Source organism: Anarrhichthys ocellatus, unplaced genomic scaffold (assembly GCF_004355925.1).
Source record: "Anarrhichthys ocellatus isolate YVR2014 unplaced genomic scaffold, GSC_Weel_1.0 scaffold53, whole genome shotgun sequence".
Lineage (NCBI taxonomy): Eukaryota > Metazoa > Chordata > Actinopteri > Perciformes > Anarhichadidae > Anarrhichthys > Anarrhichthys ocellatus.
In genome coordinates this window covers 643,088-667,087 of record NW_022280083.1, presented here as the reverse complement: position 1 = coordinate 667,087, position 24,000 = coordinate 643,088, and the positions used below count along the sequence as shown (strand labels likewise).

The window sequence follows — 24,000 nt, the reverse complement described above, 5'->3', positions numbered from 1 at the left end:
ACGGGGAATACTCGAGCGCTGTTATGATCAGTGAGGGAGGACCTGAATGCAGGACTCTGACAAGAGGGAGGTCAAGTGATAAGGTTTAATTATGGAACCAAGGAAGACGGTGCTGGGTGGCAGACCAGGCCGGACGGGGAAAGCAGACAGGCTTGATCCACGGTGGCTGAGACAATAATCTGGCGCTGACTGGGAGGAAAGCCAGGGTTTATGAACTGTGGACTTGAATAGATATCTGACAGGTGTGAGTAGAGCACAGAGAGGTGATGAGCTGAGTTAGATAAGATAAGATGAGATGAGATGAGATGAGATGAGATATACTTTATTGTTTCCACAGGGAAATTTGTCTTGGTGTCCAAGCCGCTGCATCACACAATCCACATGAACGCATAGAACATACATACACTCATGCATGAACATGCTTAAATACACATTTCCACTTTAAAAATAAAAAAAATCGAATAGTTTTGAATAATAAAACCAGGTGTGATCAACACAGATAATACATATTAAACTCACAGCTTATTAGTCTCCAATAAAATCATATTGTATAATACTGCTATTTAGCCTGCAGATTGACATTCTGAACACAAAGTTCGTCTATATTTAAAGGGCCTCGAATTCCGGGTTCAAAATAGATGGCAGGTGTGTAGGGAGATTGGGCCCAGGTTTACGGCCGGACAGGGTGAGACTCACACAAACACAGAGGTAAGCCGGGCACATGGAAGACAAAAGGAGTGGGGAACACTGGGACTGGGACTGAAGGAAGAAGGAGACGCAAGAGACAAATGAGCTGAAGCATGGCCAGGGGACAGGATCAAAGGAGCGAGCAGCCCTGGACGAGCACCAGGATGCCTGGGGACAAAGACGGATCAGTTCAGGAGGACGGGCAGGAGGCCGGGCAGAAAGGGGGGAGCCGCTCTCAAATTCGGCGACATAGGTTTCACCACAGAGATGGGACCCCAGTGGCCAAGGGGAAGACCAACTCTGGGCCTGGTTCAGGGAGGGTGAGTGTCCACGTTTGTCCAGATCATTCTGCTATGATCAGTGAGTGAAGACCCAAATGCCACACACTGAGAAGAGGTAACTGAAGTGATGAAGTTAAACTATGGAAGCAAGGGGGGACGGTGGTGGATGGTACTCCAGGCTGGATGAGGGTGAGAATAAACAAGGGACAAAGCAGATGAACAAGCAGGCAGACAGGCGGATGCCGCAATCTAGACTTCTTTACTGAAGGCGACTGCAGCCGACGGGTCCATCTGACACACACAAGAAGAAGAAGAAAAGATCTAAGCATCTGGTGCTAACGCGCTTTGATGTCAAGAGTCAAGACAAACACAAACATGCTTGTGGCTTTTTCTACAGTGGGCTCACGTCACGTTTCTGCATCGTTGCCAAAAGCAGCCACCCAAGTGCAAATTAGTGTGTCAGCTCAGAAGATAACACCCCCCCCCACCCCATCAGTCCTACTTTCTTCCTTCTCTCTGTGTTTGTGGTTCGTCTGTCTCATCCCATTTCTCAAGAAAGCTCAGAGGCTTACATGCACTGATGTCTCCAGCCGTGGTGCTTCTTCAGGGATTTTATTATTATCCGTGGAGAAGTTTTGCTCCCACTTCCTCAGCGTCTCAGGAAATATGCACCACAGCGCTGAGCACATATACTTGTGTCTTATAGAAATCCATTTGGCAGCTAATCCCACTGAGCCGAGTCAAAATAGAATCTGCAGCAATGCAGCTAACCAGTAAGGTGTGTGGATTGGAATATTAACATTGTTGTTGGACATAATCTAGATCCCTATTAAAAGGTCGAAATAGCACCAGACTAATCCTCTACTGGATTTTTGTTGTGCATAGCTGTAGTATACAATACAAGCAATTTCATTACATGTAGAAGGATATTAATTGTTGTTTGGCCTAATTGTCAATTTAAGAACGAAATTCAAATCTAACATGTAGGCCTACTGCTAAACAAGATTGTGAAATTCCACGTATTATTTTATTTTTTATTTACACATGTGATAGATAGATAATTAAAACCTTTCACTTTAACCAATACATCTGGCCTATAACATTATCTGAAATGAATGAAGTGCAAACCATGTTTGAGAGTCTCAATGGTAATATGCCCTCCTGCCCTCCTGCCCGTAATTGTTGATTGTAAATCAATCAAACTTAATCAGTCAGATGTGATTAGCGCAGCAAATGTGAAAACTCATTTTGGAGCAGAAGACTGTGAAAGACAGGGAGGAAATTATTATAATTATGTGTAATACGCCTTGATTTGAATGTTTTTCATTGAATAACTTATTCATGTTTAACCCACAATCATTTTCCATTTGGATCTCTTTTTTTTTCGCACAAAATTACACGATACATTAATTGGTAAGTAAGAGACTCACACTGTAAAAGATGACTTCCTTTGCTAATGAAGCAACTCCAGTGGGACTGATTTCCTGTAATGGAACGAGGTCAACTCTCTGAAACCTTTCGTATAAAACAAAGAAACGCTTCTACCGCTGGTCATCAATCTCTTCCTCCCTGACATAGTAAGGCAACTCCCCCATCATTCAGAAGAAAGCTCACCAAGGACTATTTTTTTTAATACAGCTTAGATTGAATTTAGTGTGTCAGAGGTTGCAATGTTCCGGCTCTGCAGAGCGTTAATAGAGAGTGGGCTCACTTCCTCAATGTCTGTAATGGTACGGCACACCTATTACATGTTTTGTTGTCGAGAGCACTGACACAAATTCCTAATCAACTGCAGCTGACATGGCAGTGAATCAAGAAGAAAGAAGAGCAGAAAGGTGCACTAGCTCAGAGTCTGTCACTAGTCTGTCCACACTTCCAAGTAAACATAACCAATTATGTTTGACATTTTCACAAGAATCGACTGCTCTGCTGCTATCTACTGCCGACATACGCGACTAAACATTGATAAGGCCACAGTGTAGTGGTGACTTCATGAAATCCTTCACGTTCATGATTGTTTTTTCTCTCTCATGTAAAGGCAGTAGGCAGTTTGTAGAGTAACCACGAGCAGCTGCAGCAGCCACAACAAGCAAAGTGAAGAGCAGCAATTAAACAAACTAATAACGTTGTCAACAGAAAAAACGAGTAAACAATTAATTTCTACTTTACATTTCCTGCACATCTGTCATTCCTCTTTTCTATTTAAAGTATACGGCCGGCAATATTCAGCTCTTTTCTTATTGCGAGTAAATAAAAAGACCAAAATCAATGAATTGATCCAACAAAAGAAAAGTTCACACTGCACCACTTGTCTTGTTATCGGGGGTCTTGAGGTCGTTGTGGTTTTCACACTACATAACGGGCGACTTAGGGGGTCACACACTACAAGACCCTTCATCTGTAATCCCTGATGAGATCTCCAAACTATGTTTTGTCACGAAAACACACTCGTGTTGTAGTCGTGCTTGTTGTTGTTGTCGGCACGTGTTCACATGATAATGTGTTATGTAGATCAGTCACTCAGTTATGTCTTATGTTATTCATGAAAGAATCTGAACACCCAAGGTGCCACAATAACAATTTTGATTGGCATTGCAAATGCAACACATATTAAGCAAACAGATATGGCATGCTAAATATCTGAAATGCGACTGCGAGGCACCAGCGAGCCTCTCGTCTCTCTGCTTTGGAACAGTCCACACACACTTTTTGTCGGGAGCTCCACAAACTGTCGTGTGAATTAAGCTTAACACATATTGTCACTGTGACCAAAAAGCCTGACATCTTTTATTCCTCTGTGCCATAAAGCTGCATGTTTGATCCATCCAAAAACCATTACACACACTTCAATACGTTACACGGAGTGACATGTTCCTTCATCGCCGTGAACACACACACTTTATTTTGAGTTCATCCCACATGTACCGTGCTGCTGCCGGAAACTAAAGCTCCAAATATATTGTATATATAATATATAATGTATTAATCTGCCCTCCTCCTAAAAATTCACTTCTCACTCCAGTTGAGGACACATTTTCTAACGACAACAGTTCCCAGCTGGTTAAGGAGATTATTGAACCTTTCAAAAACAAAATCTATGTGAGCTGTTTAATACATTAAGTATGAGTGAATGGATTAGAGTCAAGCTACGGAAGTAAAGTATTGAGCCTTATCCTTCAAATGATTACACTTGATAAGTTTTGTTCTGTTTTTCAGTAGATCTTGTGCAATAGAGTAGACCCCCCCTTTGCTTTGAGCACATACTGTAAGCTACCTCATAGCTTCAGCATTAGTTTGGAGCTCACTAAATTAGTGTTTTAACTTAAAGAATTAATTCAGTATTTTGTAAAATAATCTTGTTTCTGAGATGACAATATCGATACAACTCTCATGCCGTGTTTGTTTATGGAGCTAGAGTTTCAACGTGATCTCATCTCCACTCGTCATCTTCAGCAGCTGGGACACAATAACAGAGGCCGCAGCTGTTAGCGTAGCATCTTGACGCTGAAGGTTCCCGGGTGGTTAAACGGTGATGGTTTGGTTTAGGCAACAAAACCACTGAGTTAGGGTTAGAAAAAACATGAAGCTACTGGCCATTATACAAGGAAGTGGACAGTCACTATGACGTCACCCATTGGTTTGCAGACTGCTGTTTTGAAGCCACGAGTTTGGCCGTCGCCATCTTGTCTTTTTGCAACCAGAAATGACAGGGTAGAGCTTCGTGCAACCAAATGCTGAATAAGACATTTAAGGCAACCACAAAGGTAACAGTTAACTTTCATGAACTGAAAATACACTCTGAAAGGGTTAAAGTTCGAAGACAAAAACACGGAAAACTCCCAGACAGGACAACGACGTGGTAGCCACCTGTCAATTACAAGGTCACTAATAGGCGGACTGTGGTCCGGGTCCAGACGCCATTGTATCCGGACCTGGACCTAAAACCGACAGATAATTGAGAATTGTTAAATTTTGACACAGCGCTTCTATTTTAACCGGCGCAGCTTTTCGTTCAGCGGTCCAGGAAACACACCGACCAATGACATGCGTTGTAAATCACATCACGTGATGCAGTTTACTGAGGTAATAAATCAAGGGAGAAGTAGGCTCATTCTCTCATCGACTTCTACACAACCAGACTATTTTAGCGCCCCCTGATGGTCAGTATAGAGAATGCAAGTTTAAGACACTTCCTCATTGGCTTCACTTAGCAGAAAACGGGGGTCGCTGCCTGAATCAGGAGCATAGCGTCATCACGTCACTGAGTGGCATAATGTCGTCAGTAAAGAAAACAGCCTGCTGCGTTTTACACAAACTCTTATGTCTTGTAACGTTGGTATCAATTGATTGAGCAGATTTTTTTCTTTCATGCTGCATTACTCATGTAGAAAGCCTGAAAGCAAGAAATCCGAGTAGTTAATCATATCTTTTATTGCTATGTGCTCCCCATTACAACAAACAGCATCAGTAGTGTACACTTCAATCTACACAAATACATAGGAAAAGCGAATAGAGAAGAGAGTGACTGACAGTCATGACAATGGTAATACGCAAAATGCACGGTTAGCACAGGGGGTATTAATACAGTACATGGAGAATGCATTGCAGTAATATCTGTCTGAGGCTCAGGGATTGTCAATGTAACATCTACAACTATATCCTATTTATCATCACAAGCTCTGTATAACATTAGCAGCAATGTTGTAAAGGCAGCAAGTAAAGGATGTGAAAAGAACAAGGGAGGGAAATGTCAAATGGTTAGACAATACTGACATCTACAAACAGAATAAAAAGAAACACTTTACTGGTTTACTGGTGCTAAACTATTAATGTCTTATTGCTTCAAATAAAGCATTTGTCTGGTCATGTAACAGCTCTGTTAACAACTTCTACAAAACAGCTGTGAAAAGACAGCTTTCTGACAAGTAACACATCTCAAGATTGAGCATGTATATTTACATCTAATTGTTTGCAAAAAACAATGTAATTTCTAGCCTATCGTGATTTTTTTTGGTATTTGTTTTTTTAGTAGAAATCCATTTCAAAAGTGAAAATGTGGATGACAGATGTTCATAAATGTGATTCAATGGTTTATCTGCTGCAGCGTATTGGCACTGCACACACTGTAAAAACGTTAACTCTTAATAAATATTTATGTACTCAATGCTATATACATGTACTATACATTGGCACACAGGAGTGAGTGTGAATAGTTGTATTTTTTTGCTGAAAACACAAAACTGTGTCTTTGCTATTGCAGTCAGATGCATGGTGGTTGTGAGGATTTTCTTCTTCTTCAATAAATAGCTTTCTCTCTCCCGAACCTTCTTCCACCATAAAAAAAGCCATTTCGGAAATACTTTGGAAAAAAAATTATTAAAATATAACAAAATCCTTTTAGCGTCTTGTGCTTACAACGATGCTTTGTTCCTGCAAACACAAAATGTACAATAAAACCTTCAGACTGAATGGATGTGATGTGAAGCGAGTTTTTTTGATATTAAAATTTAATCCAATTTGTACTGTGAAAGGGTGCTGAACCCCCCGAGAGTAAACGCTGCACTGCTTTTAGCGCTGCACTGCTTTTAGCACATCTGCTTTGCTCTCGTCAGCTCCCCCAGCTAAAAGCTAACAGCTGCATGTATGTTAGCACCAAACTGCAGAGAGCTGAAATAGGCAAGCTGGTTAGAAAAGTGGAACATTTAGAGGCTAAAGATGTTAACAGATTATCACATATTTCCCTCAGGCGTTAGTAGAGACCAAAATGGAACTAAATGGAGAGTGAATGTTGGATTTCTATTCATCAAGTGGACAGAAACTTGATTCAATGGGACGCTCATGTTGCTCTCTTTCATGCTGGATCTGTAAATATGCAACTGTGAGTTTGTTTGGGAGTCTTTCTGCCCCCTAGTGGTCAGAAAACGCTCAATGCAGCTTTAAGTGAGTTGAAATTCAAACAGTAAATGTCACTGTAGGAAAGAACCTGCAAATTCAACACTGAACAGCATTTTCAAGATGAGCATTTGCACTTTCATGGTCACATCAAAGTAGAAATTTCCAAACACATTTCAGTTGCATGGTGACATTTTCACTTTTTTTTTTGTTTTTTTTCAAGCTGAACAAGCACCGGCTGTATTTAACTTACCGTTTTAGGAACGTTCCCTACTTAGTTCCCTCCTTTGACGTAACAACTTCAACCTTTCTGAGCAAAAACTTTCACAAGGAGAGCAATGCAAAGAGTTAAAAAGGTGGATGGCTAGCACCATACAAAGGTAAAGTAAAGTCTGGGGTGAATTAACATGTATAAGATGCTTTCTTAAGGAATAGTTTTAACATTTTGGGAGATGAGCTTATTTACTTTCTTTCTAAAAGTTAGAGAAGATTGAAACCACTCTCATGTCTGCATGTTAAAACATGACAGCCGGGAGATATTTAGCTTAGCTTAGCTAAACCGATAGCCTGGCTCTGTCCAAAGCAAACAAAATCTTTGTGTCGTTTTTTACACTACATTTTTTGTAGGGATTAAACTAACGATATATTATACATCACTTAGTGAGCTTGGTGGGCGTACTTTGGACAGAGCCAGGATAGCTGTTTCCCCCTGCTTCCAGTCTTTATGCTAAGCTAAGCTAAATGTCTCCAGGCTGATGCTTTCATATTTAGCTTACAGATGTGAAAGTGGTATTAATCTTCAAATCTAACTCCTGGCAAGAGAGCAAAGAAGCGTACTTCTTAAAATGTGGAACTATTTTCTTCAAACATTCCCCAGAGAAGAAGCATTTAGAGCGAGATGGTGCATTATTAAAGTCCATTTAACACCGCTGCTGAAACTGTAAACATTTAGATATTAATAATAATATATTTTATTATAATTGGTTAAAATGGTTTTTGAAAGTATCCTCAGCTTCTTAAAATAATACTGATATTTTCATGTACAGTATTTACAGGAACCTTTATAAATACCCATTTTCTACAGAACCTGTAGAGCGCCATTTAACAGACATTGCTGGTTATATATAAAAATCTATACAACTAAAACCATTTTCCGAACGGCTTTCACTGGTTTGGCCACTTTCCATTAGCGGCCATATAAAGTCTGGTGTTTTTGTTGTGTTTTGACTCCTCAAATACTGGGACAGGTTTAATTCTTTGCAAGTCAAGCTTCACACCTACATCCTTTTGGCAAGAAAAATGGCATTTTGTAACGTTCAAGTAAAAAAGGGGATTTTCAGCTGCATGAGATGATCTTCCAAACTTTTTGCCCATCATTTTCCACTTCAAATTCAAAGCCAATCAAACATCCCACCCAGCTCAAAAGGTGAGAGTCAACGAAATTTGACATCGAGGTGTTTCATCAGCTGCAACATGTGGTTTTGCAATGTTAATCAAATCCAAAGCATCTGGGATTTAGATAAAGAACAACATCACGGTGAATGTAACGGTGTACTTCTGCACCAATTCCTGTGTCTATTTCTATCCTGCGTTCGATCTCTGCAGTCTGCATACATTTTCCCAAATTGAATCGGCTCTAATGACTGCACCTGTTGACATTTTGCCGTCTGCTGAGGATTTGCCAGAAGGCCCGCTGCAAAGCTCTGCAGAACCTTATTAAATCATTAAATCCCCAGGCCAGAGAAAAGACCAAGCAGAGGGGAAATACAGACACCCAACTGCACCTAACGCTGCAGGCGACGTCAAAGAAAGCTACAAGAGGCGTTGGGATCAAAAGGTTTGGTTGGAATTAGGCAACAATTTCTTTGTGACATCTACCGTTAAAAGTTTAGGATCAGTGTAGTTAATTAGATGCCATTTTTTTATATTTACCTGTTATTTACCTATTTGATAAAGTGATTCATTAAGCTTTTCATTTGACACGGATTTGACTTGTTTTCGGACCACTTGCCCCCTTTAGTTTGAATGCATTGTATTATTTTTTCCTCTCAATCAAATGTATGAAAGCAAAGCAACACGGCTGTTTGAGTCACAATATGCTCTGGGAGCTCCCTGTGAGATTTCATTTTAAAAGTCAACATGAGGGGCGGAAGGGACGGGAAATTCAAAACAAAACTAAAAAAAACAAAGTGAACCAGCACTTTTCTTTCTTTCTCTCGGTTTGTATCTCTGTGGTGTTTCTGGCATGAGAAGACTCAGGATGAAGCTGCTGTACATTACGAGTCCTGAAGGGGAAGGGCCTCACTCTCATCTCTCCACTTCAGAGTACGCTGTAGGCTGCCGACTATCTGTCGAGCTGCTCGACCTCTGACCCTCTGTGGAGTCTTCTGGGGGAGATGGCGCCATCGCGGGCAGTTTCCTGCCAGTGAGGCCCATGTGTCGCGGGACCCGCCGGGGTGCCGCCGTGATATTTGGTGGGGTTTTCTTCAGCAGGGCGGGGGTGGCGGCGTGTCTCGCGACGTCGCCTTTGCCGGGGCCTCGTTTGCCGCCGCGAGTGGCGTTGGCCGCTGCAGAAGCCGTCAGCGTCTCAAGCAGCTGGGAGGCCGATCCGAAGCGAACGTGCTCCTCGATCTCGGCCGCCTCCGAGAACAGAGACAGAGCTCCGCCGCGCTTGCTGCACGAGTCGCAGCACAGTTTGTTGTAGCCCGGAATAGAGCAGTATCGCGCTAGCACCTCCATTTGGCAGAAGATGGATTTGTCCCCGTTACACGGCTCATCTGAAAGGCAAAAAGGCATTCAACGTTAAGTCGGTGCGCGTCACACAGCGGTGAAAAGCTCTGAGAGACGGCCTTGGAAGGAGATCACATGAGAAGAAGTGGTGCAGGTTTAATCAGAGACTGAGGGCCAAGTGTTTGTGCCATAAGAAAAACCAAAAACATCTTTTACATATCATAATTGGGTGTAGAAATCTGGTCTGGACCTTTGGTCGGTATCGATGTTCAGCCCAGATTATCTGTCAATGTGAGGGGTTAACAGATCCAGTCTTAAACCTTGTGAACCGTTGGCAGCTTCATCAGGGCTGTCCCAATAGTTTCAGATTTGTTTGATATTTAGTGGTTAAATTCTGGATGTTAACCTCCTCCATAGCCACCGCCGATGTTTCCAAGGCACGATAAATGTTCTGGCCATCGAGCCTCACGCTAGCTAGCATAAAACTGTGTCTCACTTCCATAATGCTGTACATACTAATCTATGCAGGTTTTGAGTTGGCCTCAGTTTGTGCCCATCGCGTATCAGCGTTTCAATTTAGATTAAAAACATTCATAAGCATCCGTATCTCTAAAAGATAAATACCTACAGATGTTTGAAAAATGGCCTACAAATGTTCTGAGGGTATTTACAGAATCCTCAAAGACTTTTCTAACCAATTGGTTGAAAAGAAAAATGTTGTATAATTTGTAGACTGTGACTCCTAATCCACACAAGATTTGATCATATCGTAGTAGACAGAATGTATTATCATCCAGAATGTTAGAGGAGTCTCTAAAAGGTTGAGAGGCACAAACTGGGACTCTGTTCGTCAGTTGCAGTGTGCAGACTGAAGAATGTTGTTCTGTGATCATAAAGTACCAGAACAAAACAGTTCACTGTGACAATTGTGTAGTTTTACATTGTGTAAACTTACTAAAATGAGTAAGTTATAATTAACAATTAGTGCATAGCCTAAAATGTTGGGAAAAGTTTCTGACTTTCAATTTTCATTTGAGCCGTTTCAAAATCCTGCTTCTCTTTTTCTTTCCACTCGTTACGGCCTAAATGTGCTTCAGGACGTCAACGGTCCATATCATCAGTATACGCTCAGTGCAGTCAGTCAATATACACAACAGGTATGAATGTATTGAAGTGGTTTAATCATTACTCGCCGTATATTCAGAATGCCACATTAAAGCTCTTGAGCAGTAACATCCTACAGCGGCAACATAAAGTGCAGATCAATATGAGATGGACGTTATGTGCTTTGAAGCACTGCAGAAAACAGTGTGTTTTTTACATCTTCATCCGAATCTATCCTTTTATCTCTGCTGCAACTCAGCTTGGCATTTATGCTTCATGGGAAGAGTTCAATGAAGTAATTGGTATACGTTGATATTTGAGAATGAAGCATTTTAACTGACCATCAACAGAAGATGCTCTTCTTTTCAAATGAATGCGAGGAAAGATTGTAGAAGGATAAACTGAGCTGTTGAAGCAGGACTATGTCATTCAGCTGTATTTAAAGCTGATTCTGATTTATTCTTTAAACAGCAGCCCCTGTGGCAAAAAGGGGCAATTACAGCATAATTCCATAATTAATGACTCGAGTCAGCTGCTTAAAGTAGGCATTCACCGATCAGTCAGCTGACGATCACAAGCGGACGGTTCCCAGCTGATCAGCATCATCGGCGAACGGCCGATCATTCATTCAGTCATGAGTCTTAAAATTGCGAAGTGTACACAGAAATATTTATCTTAAATTCCCTAAACAACTCCCCTATGTACTCAACTAATGTGTTTGAAGCGAATGAATCCAACATTTTATTTGTAAGAGGAAGATTGTGTTTTTCTGTTTTTGTTTTTTTCAAAGGTTACAGTCTCTCTGTTGACCAGAGAGACTCTGCATGTGTCAGTCCCTTCACTACAAATAAACACATACTATACCGATGACTATTCTGCAAACTATGCTGCTGTTATACATTTGTATAATATGTACATATGTATTTTTTCTTCCTTCCAGGCACTAGTTGTTTTCCATTCATTTCTGTTTGTCATGAAACCTGCACGAATGAGTAATTCATCACAGAAGCAGCCGTTGTGTTGTTGTTGTGAGCTGAAGGGCAGAATATCTTAAGAAATCTGATTATGAACTTCATCAAGGACCCAACAATAGAACTTTAAAACTAATTAATGCAGACTTGGCATTTACTGTGATGAATCGTGCAACTCTGGTAAGTTTTGAGGGTCTGCCAATTGATTTCAATGCCGTGTGGAAATGAATGGAAACTGAAGGATGGAAGGTTGGGACGATACATGATTTGTAGTTAAGGAGGAAAACCTGCAACAATAGCTTTCAGAAGTAAACTATTATTTATTTTCTTGTTTTGAAGGAATAGTTTGATGATCACCATTGTGAAGAAGGAGAGAATGTGCTGAGATATGTTGATCTGTAGGAACTGCAGAATACCTATTCTAGAAAGTACTAGAGTAGGTATTTGTTTTCCTTCAGCTCTTAATGAACGACATGCTCACCGTGGCAGGGTCCCGGTCTGCAAAACCTCACAGTTTCCGGTTTCTCTCCGTTACATTGATCTCCGATTCGGCATGTGACCAGACGCCTCTCCATCCCCTCTCCGCAGGTCACAGAGCACTGTGGAAGAGCGCAGTTACAGGAACTCACTCACATGCAGCTGAATATCACGGTTTTTTGAAGTGGAGTCATGTCACACAGGCAGCAGTAAAAGTCAAACCAACTGGGAGGGATAACAAGCCGAGTTGAAGTTCAATCTCCACCTACAATCAAACTGTCTCGCTGCACAGCAGACCTGGCAACAGCATCAGCATGGAGACTTTCCTTTGTCCCCTTTTCAGACTGGATTCCTCAAAGGGGAATCTGCAGGGAATGAAATCTATCTCTTACTCTGAAAACAAAGCATCCTTTGCCTGTTTCTTTTACTTTTTCTGGATGGTATTTTGTGAACATGGCTGAGGAGTTTGTCTGAGAAGGGGCATTTCAACTTTAGTTTGATCTCCGCCAGGAGGATCATGCAATCGGTTCCGTGTGTCCGTGTGTCACCTCTGTGTCTGTCCACAGCTAATCTTGCATTCTGCTGCAGGAAACTGCATAATATTTTGGGAGGCCAGTCATGGCTGCAGGCTCAAGGACCTCTTGTGGTTGAGGTGACTCACACTTTCTCAAAACACCTTTTACTGCCTGTTTTATACTGCCAGCTGACTCCTCTCTTACTCCTCTTAACCGGCCCCTAAAAATCACTTCACAATTCACTCTATTTGCTTTTTATTATGGTTTTCTGTTTTATATCTCAATCAGGCAGCTTCAAAATGCACATTACGACAGCGATGATATTTGAAGAATACCCAAATCGTGTCTGGGGAAATGACCCTTCGGAGCTTCCATGGAGCCCACACTGTCACTAACTGGACTCCCTGCTAAAATGTTATCAAATTTTTGGAAAAACAAAAAAGGATTTCAGAGAGAATCAGACAGGAGGGTCTACAACATGCGTTCCAGGAAGTCAAACTGAGTCAGCAGTGAAAACAGGTTAAAGAGCTAAAGCTACAGATCACAGTGTAAAAGTAAACCAGCACATCACTGTGAGATTGAGGCAGAAGACGATGAGATTAAGGAACACTGCTCCTGTAAAGCCGGGTAGGTCATTATTCGCTAGCGTAGCATAGAAGTGCTAACGCTGGTTAATGATGTGCAGCTGTAGCCCAAAGGAGATTTGTGACTGATGCAAGAAAAATGAATACAGTTCAAACCCTACAAGAAGCGAAAAAATGATAATTTTCACGATTCATTTATTGTATTACCTTATCATTTATCAAGAATACATGTCACAATCATCTACTTCATAAAAATAAATTACTCAACTATTATGTGCACACATATGGATGTATACATACATATAAACAGCTATATTCCAACATACAGATGGGCCATATCAAAAAATCTGAAACTAACCAACTCACACCAGCTGCTGTCATGAATAATTGCTTCTTATTAGCTCTTTTATGCTCTCCACCACACAGCAGGACGTCTGATTCATTGGATTTTTTGATAGCTTCAAAGGTCTCATTTGGTGAAATTGGAGAACTAAAACTGACGTGTTTTCCAATGAGATATGACACTGCCCTAAATTAAATATCAGATGGCTCACTTTTCACTTTATACATGATATCGTCGAGAAATAACATCACGCACATTAATGGTGTTGCAACACTGCATAAAAATTGCGAGCATGCAGCAAGTAAGATGACAGTTAATTGGATGCAAGATGACACTAAACATAAAATCAATCACATTGATCTGTGGCTAAGTGATCCTAATATTAGAGTCATCTCTCCCTCTCAAATAGATCATGTGGGTACTGAACCTCTGACCAGGCTCCGGTCCTCCACTGTGCAGGACATGACACTCTGTTGCAGGGCCTCCGGCTCTCTGGCTTCTCCCCGCTGCAGTACTTGCTGTGGACGGAGCGGTTGGTGCCATCGTTGAGGCACTGCATGCAGCGAACGGTCCGGATCTGAAAGCCCAGGCTGCCGCAGGTTTTGGTGCAATGCTCCCAGTCCTCCGAGATCCATCTGGATGAAACAAAGAGTAGATATTACTTGGGGATATGAAGAAGATCTAGCTGATTATGTAAAAACACCAAAATGTGTACAAGAGTGCCAATACACTTTTTTTTAAGGGGGAAGAAGTATTTAGCTTTTAAATGACTCTACTGGAAGTAAAAGTCCTACATCCATAATCCTACGTGAGTAAAAGTGCTTTGTAAAATGTACTTAAAGTATCAAAAGTTAAAGTTCTCATTCTGCAGTAAAATGTCTGCTGTGATTTTTTTTTTAAATCATGAGTTCTGCTCTTATTTGTTCGATGCATCCGTTCTAAAGAGCAGGAATCAATCCGAACAAACACAGCCGACGCCTCACTTGGAGCGAATGAGCCCTGAACACAAGATCACAATCAGCTGTGGCGACAAGAGCTCAGTTAATCAACGAGTTAATAACATCTTCATTCCAAAAGAATAAACAGAGCCTCTCTTTGGACTCTCAGGTCCTCAAATTCATGATTCAATGAACAAATAAAATGCAAATTAGTCACTGCGAAGAACAGTTTCATGAAACAAGTTAAGTGCTCCGTCCTCTGATCTCTCTGTCCCCACAGCAGGGAAGATATCTCCACCAGTGCTGCACAGAAGCATTTGAATGTTGTTGTGTTCAACAAATACACTTAAAGTCATCCAGCTGCCTGCAGCACTTTATCTCACATCAAATCGCCTCTGATACTGCAGTCTCAACATCTATTGGATGGATTGGCGTGTACTTTGGTTCTGACATCCATGTTCCCCTCAGGGTAATTGGAAGATTGGAGACCCACTGACTTTACACGTCGTGCCACCACCAGGTCAAATGTTTCAAATTGTCCCGTATATTTTCATTCCCATCGGAAATGCTAGTATGTTAACTTAGATGGTGACCATGGTGCTAAACATCATGTTTCACTGTGAGCATGTTAGCATGCCGATGTTAGCATTTAGCGCAAAGGGCTGCAGTGTCTAGGTAGCCGATAGCCTGCTATGCTAGCATGGCTGTAGAAATACATTTTTCCAGTTTTAATTCTGTTTCCCCTCTGGTCATTTATCTATTGTTATGTGACAAATATGTTTAAAAAATCTGTATCCGAGTATTTTTGCATTGCGTCTTTTTCTCGCTGCAAAACGGTTTAAAACGTGTGACGACTCCCCCAGCGCTGAGGGGCGTTTACAAAAAAAACATCCAATTAAAGGAGAGGTTAGACGTCATACCCGTCACATGAAACCCCATTTTACCGTTTATTGAACGTAGTTATCTAACACAGCAATATGGAGAGAGACAGGAAGAGATGTGTGTTTGGATATCAGAGGGCAAAAACTGTTTTCATTTCCAAAACAAAGAGGCTGAGGTCCGATTCATTCATGGGAGACTTTGCCAAATTGATTAATTTGCTTATTATTTTCTTGCTTAATTGCTCTGTTAATTACAATTTCCCAGAGCCCAAGTTGATGTCATTAAATGTTTTACTTTGCTCACCCAACAGTCCAAAACCCAAATATATTCAGTATAATAGCAGCAAATGTTAGATATCTTTGCTTGAAAAATGTCAACTAGTCAACTAATCGTTGCAGCTCTAACAAGCAACCAAACGTTTTGCTGTGAGGAAACATAAACATGCCTTCAAATCAATTTGTATCGATCTGCCTCCTTGATAAGTTTGTAGTTTCAGTTAAAGCCGAGAGCTCCATCTCGTCCAGTTTAAAGTGAGCAATCTCTGCGAGACAGAAACCTCAGGGTTGAACACAGATTCATCTCACTAACCCGGTAATCTCTCCGCGTTGCTGTGTGGTGAGAGGCGGATTGATCTCCAGGTCTGAATATGTAAAGCCATCACACAGACAGATAATCTCCTCCACCAAACCTCTGATCAGACCTCCATCCTTCAATTCAATTCCCTAACAGACTGGGGCAAACACCAGGCATGCTTCTCCCTGGGTCCTCCACAAGCTGCTTTTTGGATTATCTAGCAGCAGAATAAACACTAAAAATGGCTGATATGGTTTGGAATTATAACTAAATGAGAACTTGGAGGATTGTGGTGAAGATTTAAAAGTCAAACTGAAGATATACTATGCAGAAGAAACACCTCTATTCACTCAGAGGTACTTGTGGGTTCCATGTTGCTTTTTTCCCCTTCACTTTTGTATCTTGTACTTTTATGGTTTCTGAAATCTTGAGAAGAAACACTCCCTCACAATGTTAACAGACCTGCAGTGACATCCAGGCTGTTGAGGCGGTGAATAATATGAGACTTTTGAATGCAGTGAACAAAGCACGTACAATGATTAGAGATGAATTCAGGCTTCTTTGCAGGGCAGCAAAGAATCGAGTGTGGGATTCAGGAGCAGGCGCGAACAGCTTTGAAAGCACCATTCTTTGTCTTTGGATAGTAATTACTTACTATTCTACTTCTACTGCTACATAGAATTAGCATGCAGCAGTGAGGTGTTTGCTAATCACAAAGCCTGAGCGCTTTGAATGCAAACAGACTATTTCCAAACTTCTCAGAGAAGTTGAGACTCATTCATCAGCAAAGAGGAACATGAAGCTACGCACATCATATAAAGTGCAGACACACTGCTCAATATAGAAAGCTGCCATTTAAAAGTAAAGTAAAAAAGGCTTTTGGGCGATTTCTTTGTGTGTCTCTTGCCGCAGAGCAGCAGCCGAGCGGAGAGGATGCACTCAGCTGTGTTATCACTTGCGGCCCCTATCGCCTGGGGGCCAGTTAAGAGTAGTCAGTGAGGATTCAGCGAGTGTGGATTCAACAGTCAAACAATGGCAGTATCAAGGCATTAAAAGGTGTTTGGAGAAAGTGTGTCACTGCTTACCAGGGGAGGTCCTTGAACAACAGTTTGGTGCAGCAGTCTGCAGGGTTAGCCATGGACAGACACAGAGATTCACCCACATGCACACTCACTCACACACACACATGGCAGATCTCATTATCTCCTTGCAGAGATAAATAGATGTAAATAGACTCTTTACACACTTTAAGGCCACTTTTTTACAATACACTTCTAGTGTACATTTTTTGCAAAATCTTCTAGCCGGATTAAGGATTTCAATCTTCGGATGCTCAGATTCTAAGTTATCAGAGTGACGGTCTGAGTGAAACCGTACGAATGTGAGAGAAACTTCACCAGCACAAACATACTGAAGCCTGATCGTCGTAGACGGCCCACATTTTGGGCCAGTTTCAGGAGGTTCCCTGTGAAACTATCAGCTATAATTTGACTATCTGCGACATTATTTATGCAGAGTTTTATCCCCTCTCTTTCAGGCCACTGTGATCTCCTCCTCCAGCTCCCCCCACAAACTGACTATATCAAGTTTTAGTCCACCTTTTAAATGACACACTTTTTCTAATCTCGTTTCTATCAAATGTACTGTCATAATATCCATCTTTCCTTCCACCTCACTGCCTGATATTGCTCTACATCGCCGGTACTGTAATCTTATCTTTTTCAGGCACACTCTCCCAAATTTCCTCCTTGACATTTCTCATCTCTTCTGCCAGAATCTTCTCAATTTTGCTCGAAAATTTCAGTCTTTTCCTGAACTAAAGGATGAGAGACCGGTCAAGTCACGAAGCAAAGGTCTCGAGTCCAGCGATGATGAAAAGAAAAGCCGGCCAGCTATTGAGGGAATTTGCCTTTAATTTTCAAAGGTCTGTCTCCTCACACTGACCAACTCAGACACCAAAGGAAAGGTAGAAAATAAATGTCCTCAGAGACCTCCAATCCTCTTCATCTTTTATTATACTTCAATAACAGGAAAATATTTAGAAATGTTTTATGTGGTCAGATCTGCCTAAAAGTGGCCATAGCGATACACCAACCTTTTTCTTTCTCCCATTCGAGTAACTAAAGGAGTTCATTGGAACATAAAAAACATTATTATTACAGCAAAAATGCGCCCTCTCTTGATGTTGAAAATTATTGGATCTGCACCAAAATACTAGCTTTTACTTCCCAATGTTTCTGTGGGGGGGGGGGGGGGGAAAGAAATGCAGTGCATTCCCCTTCTGTAAGCAAAGTCTTTTAAAACTTGGCCAAGACCACAATCCTCAAACTGTCACCAGGTGGCTGACATGTTGGAAAATTCCGTAGATGAACTATCCAGAACACACGTGATGATGCATATTCAACTCTCCAGCGGCGTGCGGGTCCATGTATGAAAACAATTGGTGCTGGTGCTCTGACGTGGGTTCATGGTGAAGTGGACTGACCTTCGGGAAGTTCAGAAAGAATCCCGAACGGCCGATCTGCTCCAGGCCTAACCTGGTCATAGAGATTTCATTTGTCAATTTTATAATTTCACTGGATTCTCTTTATACCACAAAAACTATATTCATGTTAAAAAATTAAAAAATATGTTTTTTTGTCTCGCACCCACCAGATGATCGTGTCACCATCTCAAAGTCTCTGTGTGAATTTCAGTCCCAGTATATCCCTGTGTGTCATACTGTGTGTTGTCCTGAAGAGTCTACAGCCATGCTAGCAGCTGTGAGCTAACATGCTAACAGGACAATCTTAACATGCTGATGTTTAGCAGATACAGTATAATGTTCATCATCTTAGTTTAGAGTCTTAGCTTGGTAACATTCTTTATTTAGCATAAAACACAAGCTAAGGCTGATGGGAGAGTCATTAGAGGTGATTTATGACCAAATACCTGCAAAGTGTTGGACAAATAACCTGATGATGGCGCTGAATGAGACACTGAGGAATCACGTACGTTTTTTTTTTACAATTCATCCTCAGAGGAACAGGAATGTCTGTAACAAATTTCATGGCAATCCATCCCATAGTTGTGGAGATATTTCACTTAAATGGGTGTCACCACACACGTCACCGTCTGGAGGCCAATGTGCCACATTTTGTGCCAATTCGTCCAGTTGATGAAGCAGTTTGAGCTGCTGGTGGCTCTAAAAGAATACTCAGGGGGATCATTGAAGTCTGTGCGATTCATCCTCTGGGGACCCTGAACGTCTGGACAATATGTCATGGCGATCCAACTTAATAGCTTCTGGGATATTTCAGTCTCTAGAGCCCTGCAGCTGGCTGCTAAAAGGCAAAAGAGTCTCATGCACACTACTTTTAAAGTTAAGCTTGTCCATTAAGATGCACAAGGCATGGTTGTTTTTGTATCCAACTTTTTCTACACTCTGTGAAAAGGAAACAGACAGAGTCCTACCCTTGAGTTATTTACTTTTTTGTCTAAATGGAGAGCATCCCAAAAAGAAGTCAATCAGACCTTAATTAAGAGAGAAACACAACCAACAGCAGGGAGTGAATGCTTCATCCAGCGTCCGATCACAGCAGCTTTACATCGCTCGCTTTTTGGTTTAAAGCTCAACAGAACAGCCGGCGGGTAAACATTAGCTCACTATGTGAGGTCTTCAACATGTTACGTTGCATCATCTCCAAGTAATGAAGTTGCCTGATTAAACAGAAGCCGCTTTGGGTGGATGATTTTGGCTGCAGTTCAGCTGAAGCATCCATTTCTTTCACCTGCAGGCCTTTTCTGTCACGGCCCTGCATTCAGACTCCGTCACCTCAGACGACACATTCATTTTCTCACATTTCTTTTTCTTTTACTTTCACACTCCTGCTGCTGTTTCCAGCTCAGCTGCTATACACGGCTTAAGATAGTTTTCACCCAGAGATGCTGTTTTTCACTCCCGTTATCTCGCCTCTCATCCAGTTGCCATCGCTTTTAAATTATTGGGGCCGAATTTAAAACAGGACCCTCATGTCACAACTCATTGCAGTCCTAAGAAGTCACACTGAAGGGATACATTGACAGAAAGTAGACCTGCCCCGGCTCCAGGCGCAGCAGACTTGAGGCTACACAGTGTAAATCAATACTGTGCTTAGAGATTTATCGGCTTTGGCTCGATCTCCGAGGGTTTGAATCTGTCGTGTCACTAAAAGACGTTGTAAAAGTAACATTAAGAGACAAGCTTAACTCCCAATTAATGCTGCTGCTAAATTGCAGCACAGAGGGGAATAGCTGCTGAATATATCTGAACTACTTAACACTGAATTAATGAATCCATTACGTTAAGAGTTGTTCACACTAACTATACAGTGAGGAATCTCCGTCTGTGTGTCTGTCTCCTTTGCATATCTGGAGAACGGCTCATCCGATGTACTTCACGCTCAGCTGGTGTATTGCTGGGAAACCAAAGGAGTGCTTTTGTTAAATGTGGTGCAGTTCAGACACCAGACATGTCCAGTATTAATTAACTTTGGATAATTACGCAAAAAGTGCTCTGCTCGGGCAGACGTCAGGCTCAATAACTGCAGTTCACTCTACAACCAAACTCATCTTCACTTCCCGAAGCAGAGTATATTTCACCGGTGTGACCTCAGTGCAGCCTTTGACACCATCAACCGCTCCATCCTCCTCCCCCGTCTCGAGTCCTCCCTCCACATTACTGGCACAGCCCTCTATTGGTTCAAATCATACCTCTCCGGCCGCCAACAGTTCATTAGTATCAATCAAGTTCAAGTCTGACACAGCCCCAGTCTCTCAAGGTGTCCCCCAAGGGTCGGTACTCGGCCCCCTCCTCCTCATCTTCTACCTGCTCCCCCTTGGTAACATTGTACACCACCATTGGTCTCCACTTCCACTGCTATGCTGACGACACGCAGCTCTACATCTCCACCATCACCAACTGCCTCAAAGAAATACAGACCTGGATCTGTGATGCTAGTTCTGTATCTTTTTGTTTCTTACTGTTATGTCGTCTCTCTGCCTTGTTTATATTGTTATTGCCTTTATTGTTTCTGTCTTTACCATGTAAAGTGCCTTTAAGTAACTTTTAAAGTGAATAAAAACAAATAAAATGTATTATTATTATTATTAATATGCCTATTTGGAAACGACCTCCGCTTACTGTATTTCACTGATGTTTCTGACGGGATCGTTGGTATTAGCAGTGGTAGAAAAAGTACTGAAGCAAAACTATGATCAATACCGTCCATCAAATCATTTAAATGATTACTTCAAGAGTAAACGAGAGGCATTATAAGCACAATGTACTTAAAGGTCCTTAAAGTCTGTTCAAGCTGGAGCTTTCAATACTAAGATGACGCTGGATAGTTTAATGAATAATAATGCATTATCATTTAATTGTTATATTTTCTGATTCTGAATCTGCAACATAACCAATAACATTTCTTCATCAAGTCAATGTAGTACGAAAATGTTTTCCTCTGAAGTAGAAGCACACAATAGGTAGTAGGATATACAGCTGAGTTGCGTATTTTTGTTATTTTGGGGAACAATGAGTAATTTAGTAGCAACTATTTTCACAGCTAAACATCATAATAAATCTCTACTGTAGGTGTGTGGGGCCCTGTTTAATGAGGGGCCTCAGGCAGTTGCCTACCTTGCCTCGAGACCCTCAATTATTATCAGGGTGGGAAAATCTCAGCATTTAATTTGTCATGGGACACCAAAAACTCACATTAAAATCCAAACTAATTAAACACTGAGGGTTAGCAGCTCTTCAGGGCAACAATATCAACATTCATATTCAGAGATCGGGGAAACAAAACACATTATTTGCATAAGTTTGTTGTTTTAATAATAAATCATATTAAAGGGGCTGGCTCTGAACAATGGTTTCAAAATGTTAACTGAGATGTGATTTAACAGGTGAAGGCAATGAGGGTCTAATGAGCGATGCTGTGGAAATGCATTATGGGAATTGTGAGATGTAGAGTTTCTGGGTATTCCCAAATAACTTCAAAAATGATTATTGCTGTTAACAGTTTCCCTCTGTAATATGATTTCATCTTAACGAGCTAATGCGACTTGAAAATGAAGAGTGGAAAAACATCTTTTGGTAACTAGTTCGTTGTACAGCAACGGTAGAAAATCACTGTTTAATCTGGGCAGAATAATGACCTGCTACTTTGAGGAGGCATGTGTGAACAGGGTGTGAAAGTGAGGACATCTTGGCCTCCCGTTGCTTTAATTCTAATTATTCTACTTTAATCTCTCTCACAAGCCCAACATATTTATGGAAGTACAGAGTCGCTGGAGAACAACATTTTAACCTGCATCTCTGAATCAAATCAGTCTGTTAAAGGCTTAGCTCAAGGGTGACTTGTGTGAAATTGCAAAAATGAGTTCCACTTCATGACCCCGAACTTACAGTTCTCGTTCTGCTGCAGCACCAGTTGTCTTCACCTCGCACGGCAGCTGGATTATCGCAACGTCACGAGATCACGCAAGGATTGGGAGATCACAGACCACATGAAAATCAACCTCGTCAGGCTTCAAGTAATGCGTTTAAGATCGGTAAGTCAGCGTACGCACCAAGCACCACTCTTCTCTCAACTGGCTATGGTAAGAGTTTGATTGACAGATGGTTCATCAAACAACCTGCTACATGTGTTTTTTTAAGTGCCCACTTTTTTCCAAACAGTTTCCACTGTTGCATGTCTTTATCAGAGTTTTTAAGGTTTTTGTGAGGTAGAGAAACGATGATATGCCACTTTTTGGAGAATGTGTGAAACCTGTTTAGGTTTTGTAATGGTGATATAATAATAAACTGTTCACCATGAGACCATATGCATTTGACAACGACTTCGTTGCTTATAGTTTGGTACCTATCCGTTTATATTTTGGGGTTGATAACGCTATTGTGGGCAATGTTGCACATCGGTGAGCAGGACTCCTTCATGGTCGTGTCTATATGCGTGTGCATTAATATGATGTAGTACTTTGATTTTTCTTTGTATTTAATTTGCTGGATTATCTAAAAGGAATTGCTTTTACACCTCAAGAGTTACGAGACAAAACACAAAGTGCTCATAAATCCCAGTAAGCCAGTTTCCATCTTGATAAAACAGATTTGTAGGTGTTAGAAACTTATTTTCTCACTATTCCGACTCTCTACCACACACACTACAGTGGAAGAGAGGCTAATTCATATTCAACTCATGCTGACAGAAGCATTTTAACACGTTTTATCTTAATAGACTGCAGCTAAATCTCAGTTTGAATCTATGATCAGCACTTTGCTGTGAGACGTGGTGGAGTCTGTACTCACTGAGGCTGTGTGCAGTCCTGCAGGTTGCACATTCTGCGGATGGGTTTCGGCTTCTTGCTGGCGTCGCAGTATCCCCGATGGACCATCTTGGTGTCCCCTTTCTTTCGACAACCATACTTGGTGTACTGAAACCCTGTGAAGGAAGCGACGACTTCAGCATGAACATCTTTGTGTAATCCATAAAACAAGACACAGTGAAAATCTAAAGAAAACTATGAAGTATAATTCAATCAATATTCTTCATTCTCCAGAGAGTTCCTGATTTAAACTTTGCCCATTTTAGTCAAACCTGACTTGTGTTTAGACACGGTTAACATTTAACATTTGTAAAATCAAAGAAAAGCATTATTACTTTTTGAAGTATTGAAACAAGTATCAAAGATGGCATCAATTGACTCAAGCAGTCTCGTAAAATGATTTAAACTGGAAGAATATTATTATGTTCTCTGTGTCTATCAGAGGTGTGTGTGTGTGTTTATGAGGACACATAGACTTAGCTTTTCTACCGGTCTAGAAACAACCAGAAAGATGTCTAATGTATTTTTTCTCTGACTTTAGCCTTTAACACAATGCATTAAAATACGCGCTTCTCATTTACTTCAACGGGACCGCTGCATCGTCCCGACTCCCGGAGGAGTCGACGCAGAGCGCACCGTCATCCAACAACGTACTCATCAAATACATGCAAGTGCACAT

At 41.3% G+C, this 24,000-nt stretch overlaps 1 protein-coding gene across 1 annotated transcript in view; it reads right to left on the bottom strand.

Moving 5' to 3' along the window:
* Window positions 1-7,654: 7,654 nt before the first annotated feature.
* Window positions 7,655-24,000, bottom strand: part of adamts3 (ADAM metallopeptidase with thrombospondin type 1 motif, 3) — a 120,690-nt gene continuing 104,344 nt past the window's right edge. The window contains exons 19-22 of the mRNA XM_031870549.1: window positions 23,305-23,437; window positions 14,012-14,219; window positions 12,147-12,264; window positions 7,655-9,637 (exon numbers count right to left, since the gene is read on the bottom strand). Coding sequence (XP_031726409.1) covers window positions 9,168-9,637; window positions 12,147-12,264; window positions 14,012-14,219; window positions 23,305-23,437 — 929 coding nt within the window. The 3' untranslated portion in view covers window positions 7,655-9,167. The remainder of the gene's footprint in view (window positions 9,638-12,146; window positions 12,265-14,011; window positions 14,220-23,304; window positions 23,438-24,000) is intronic.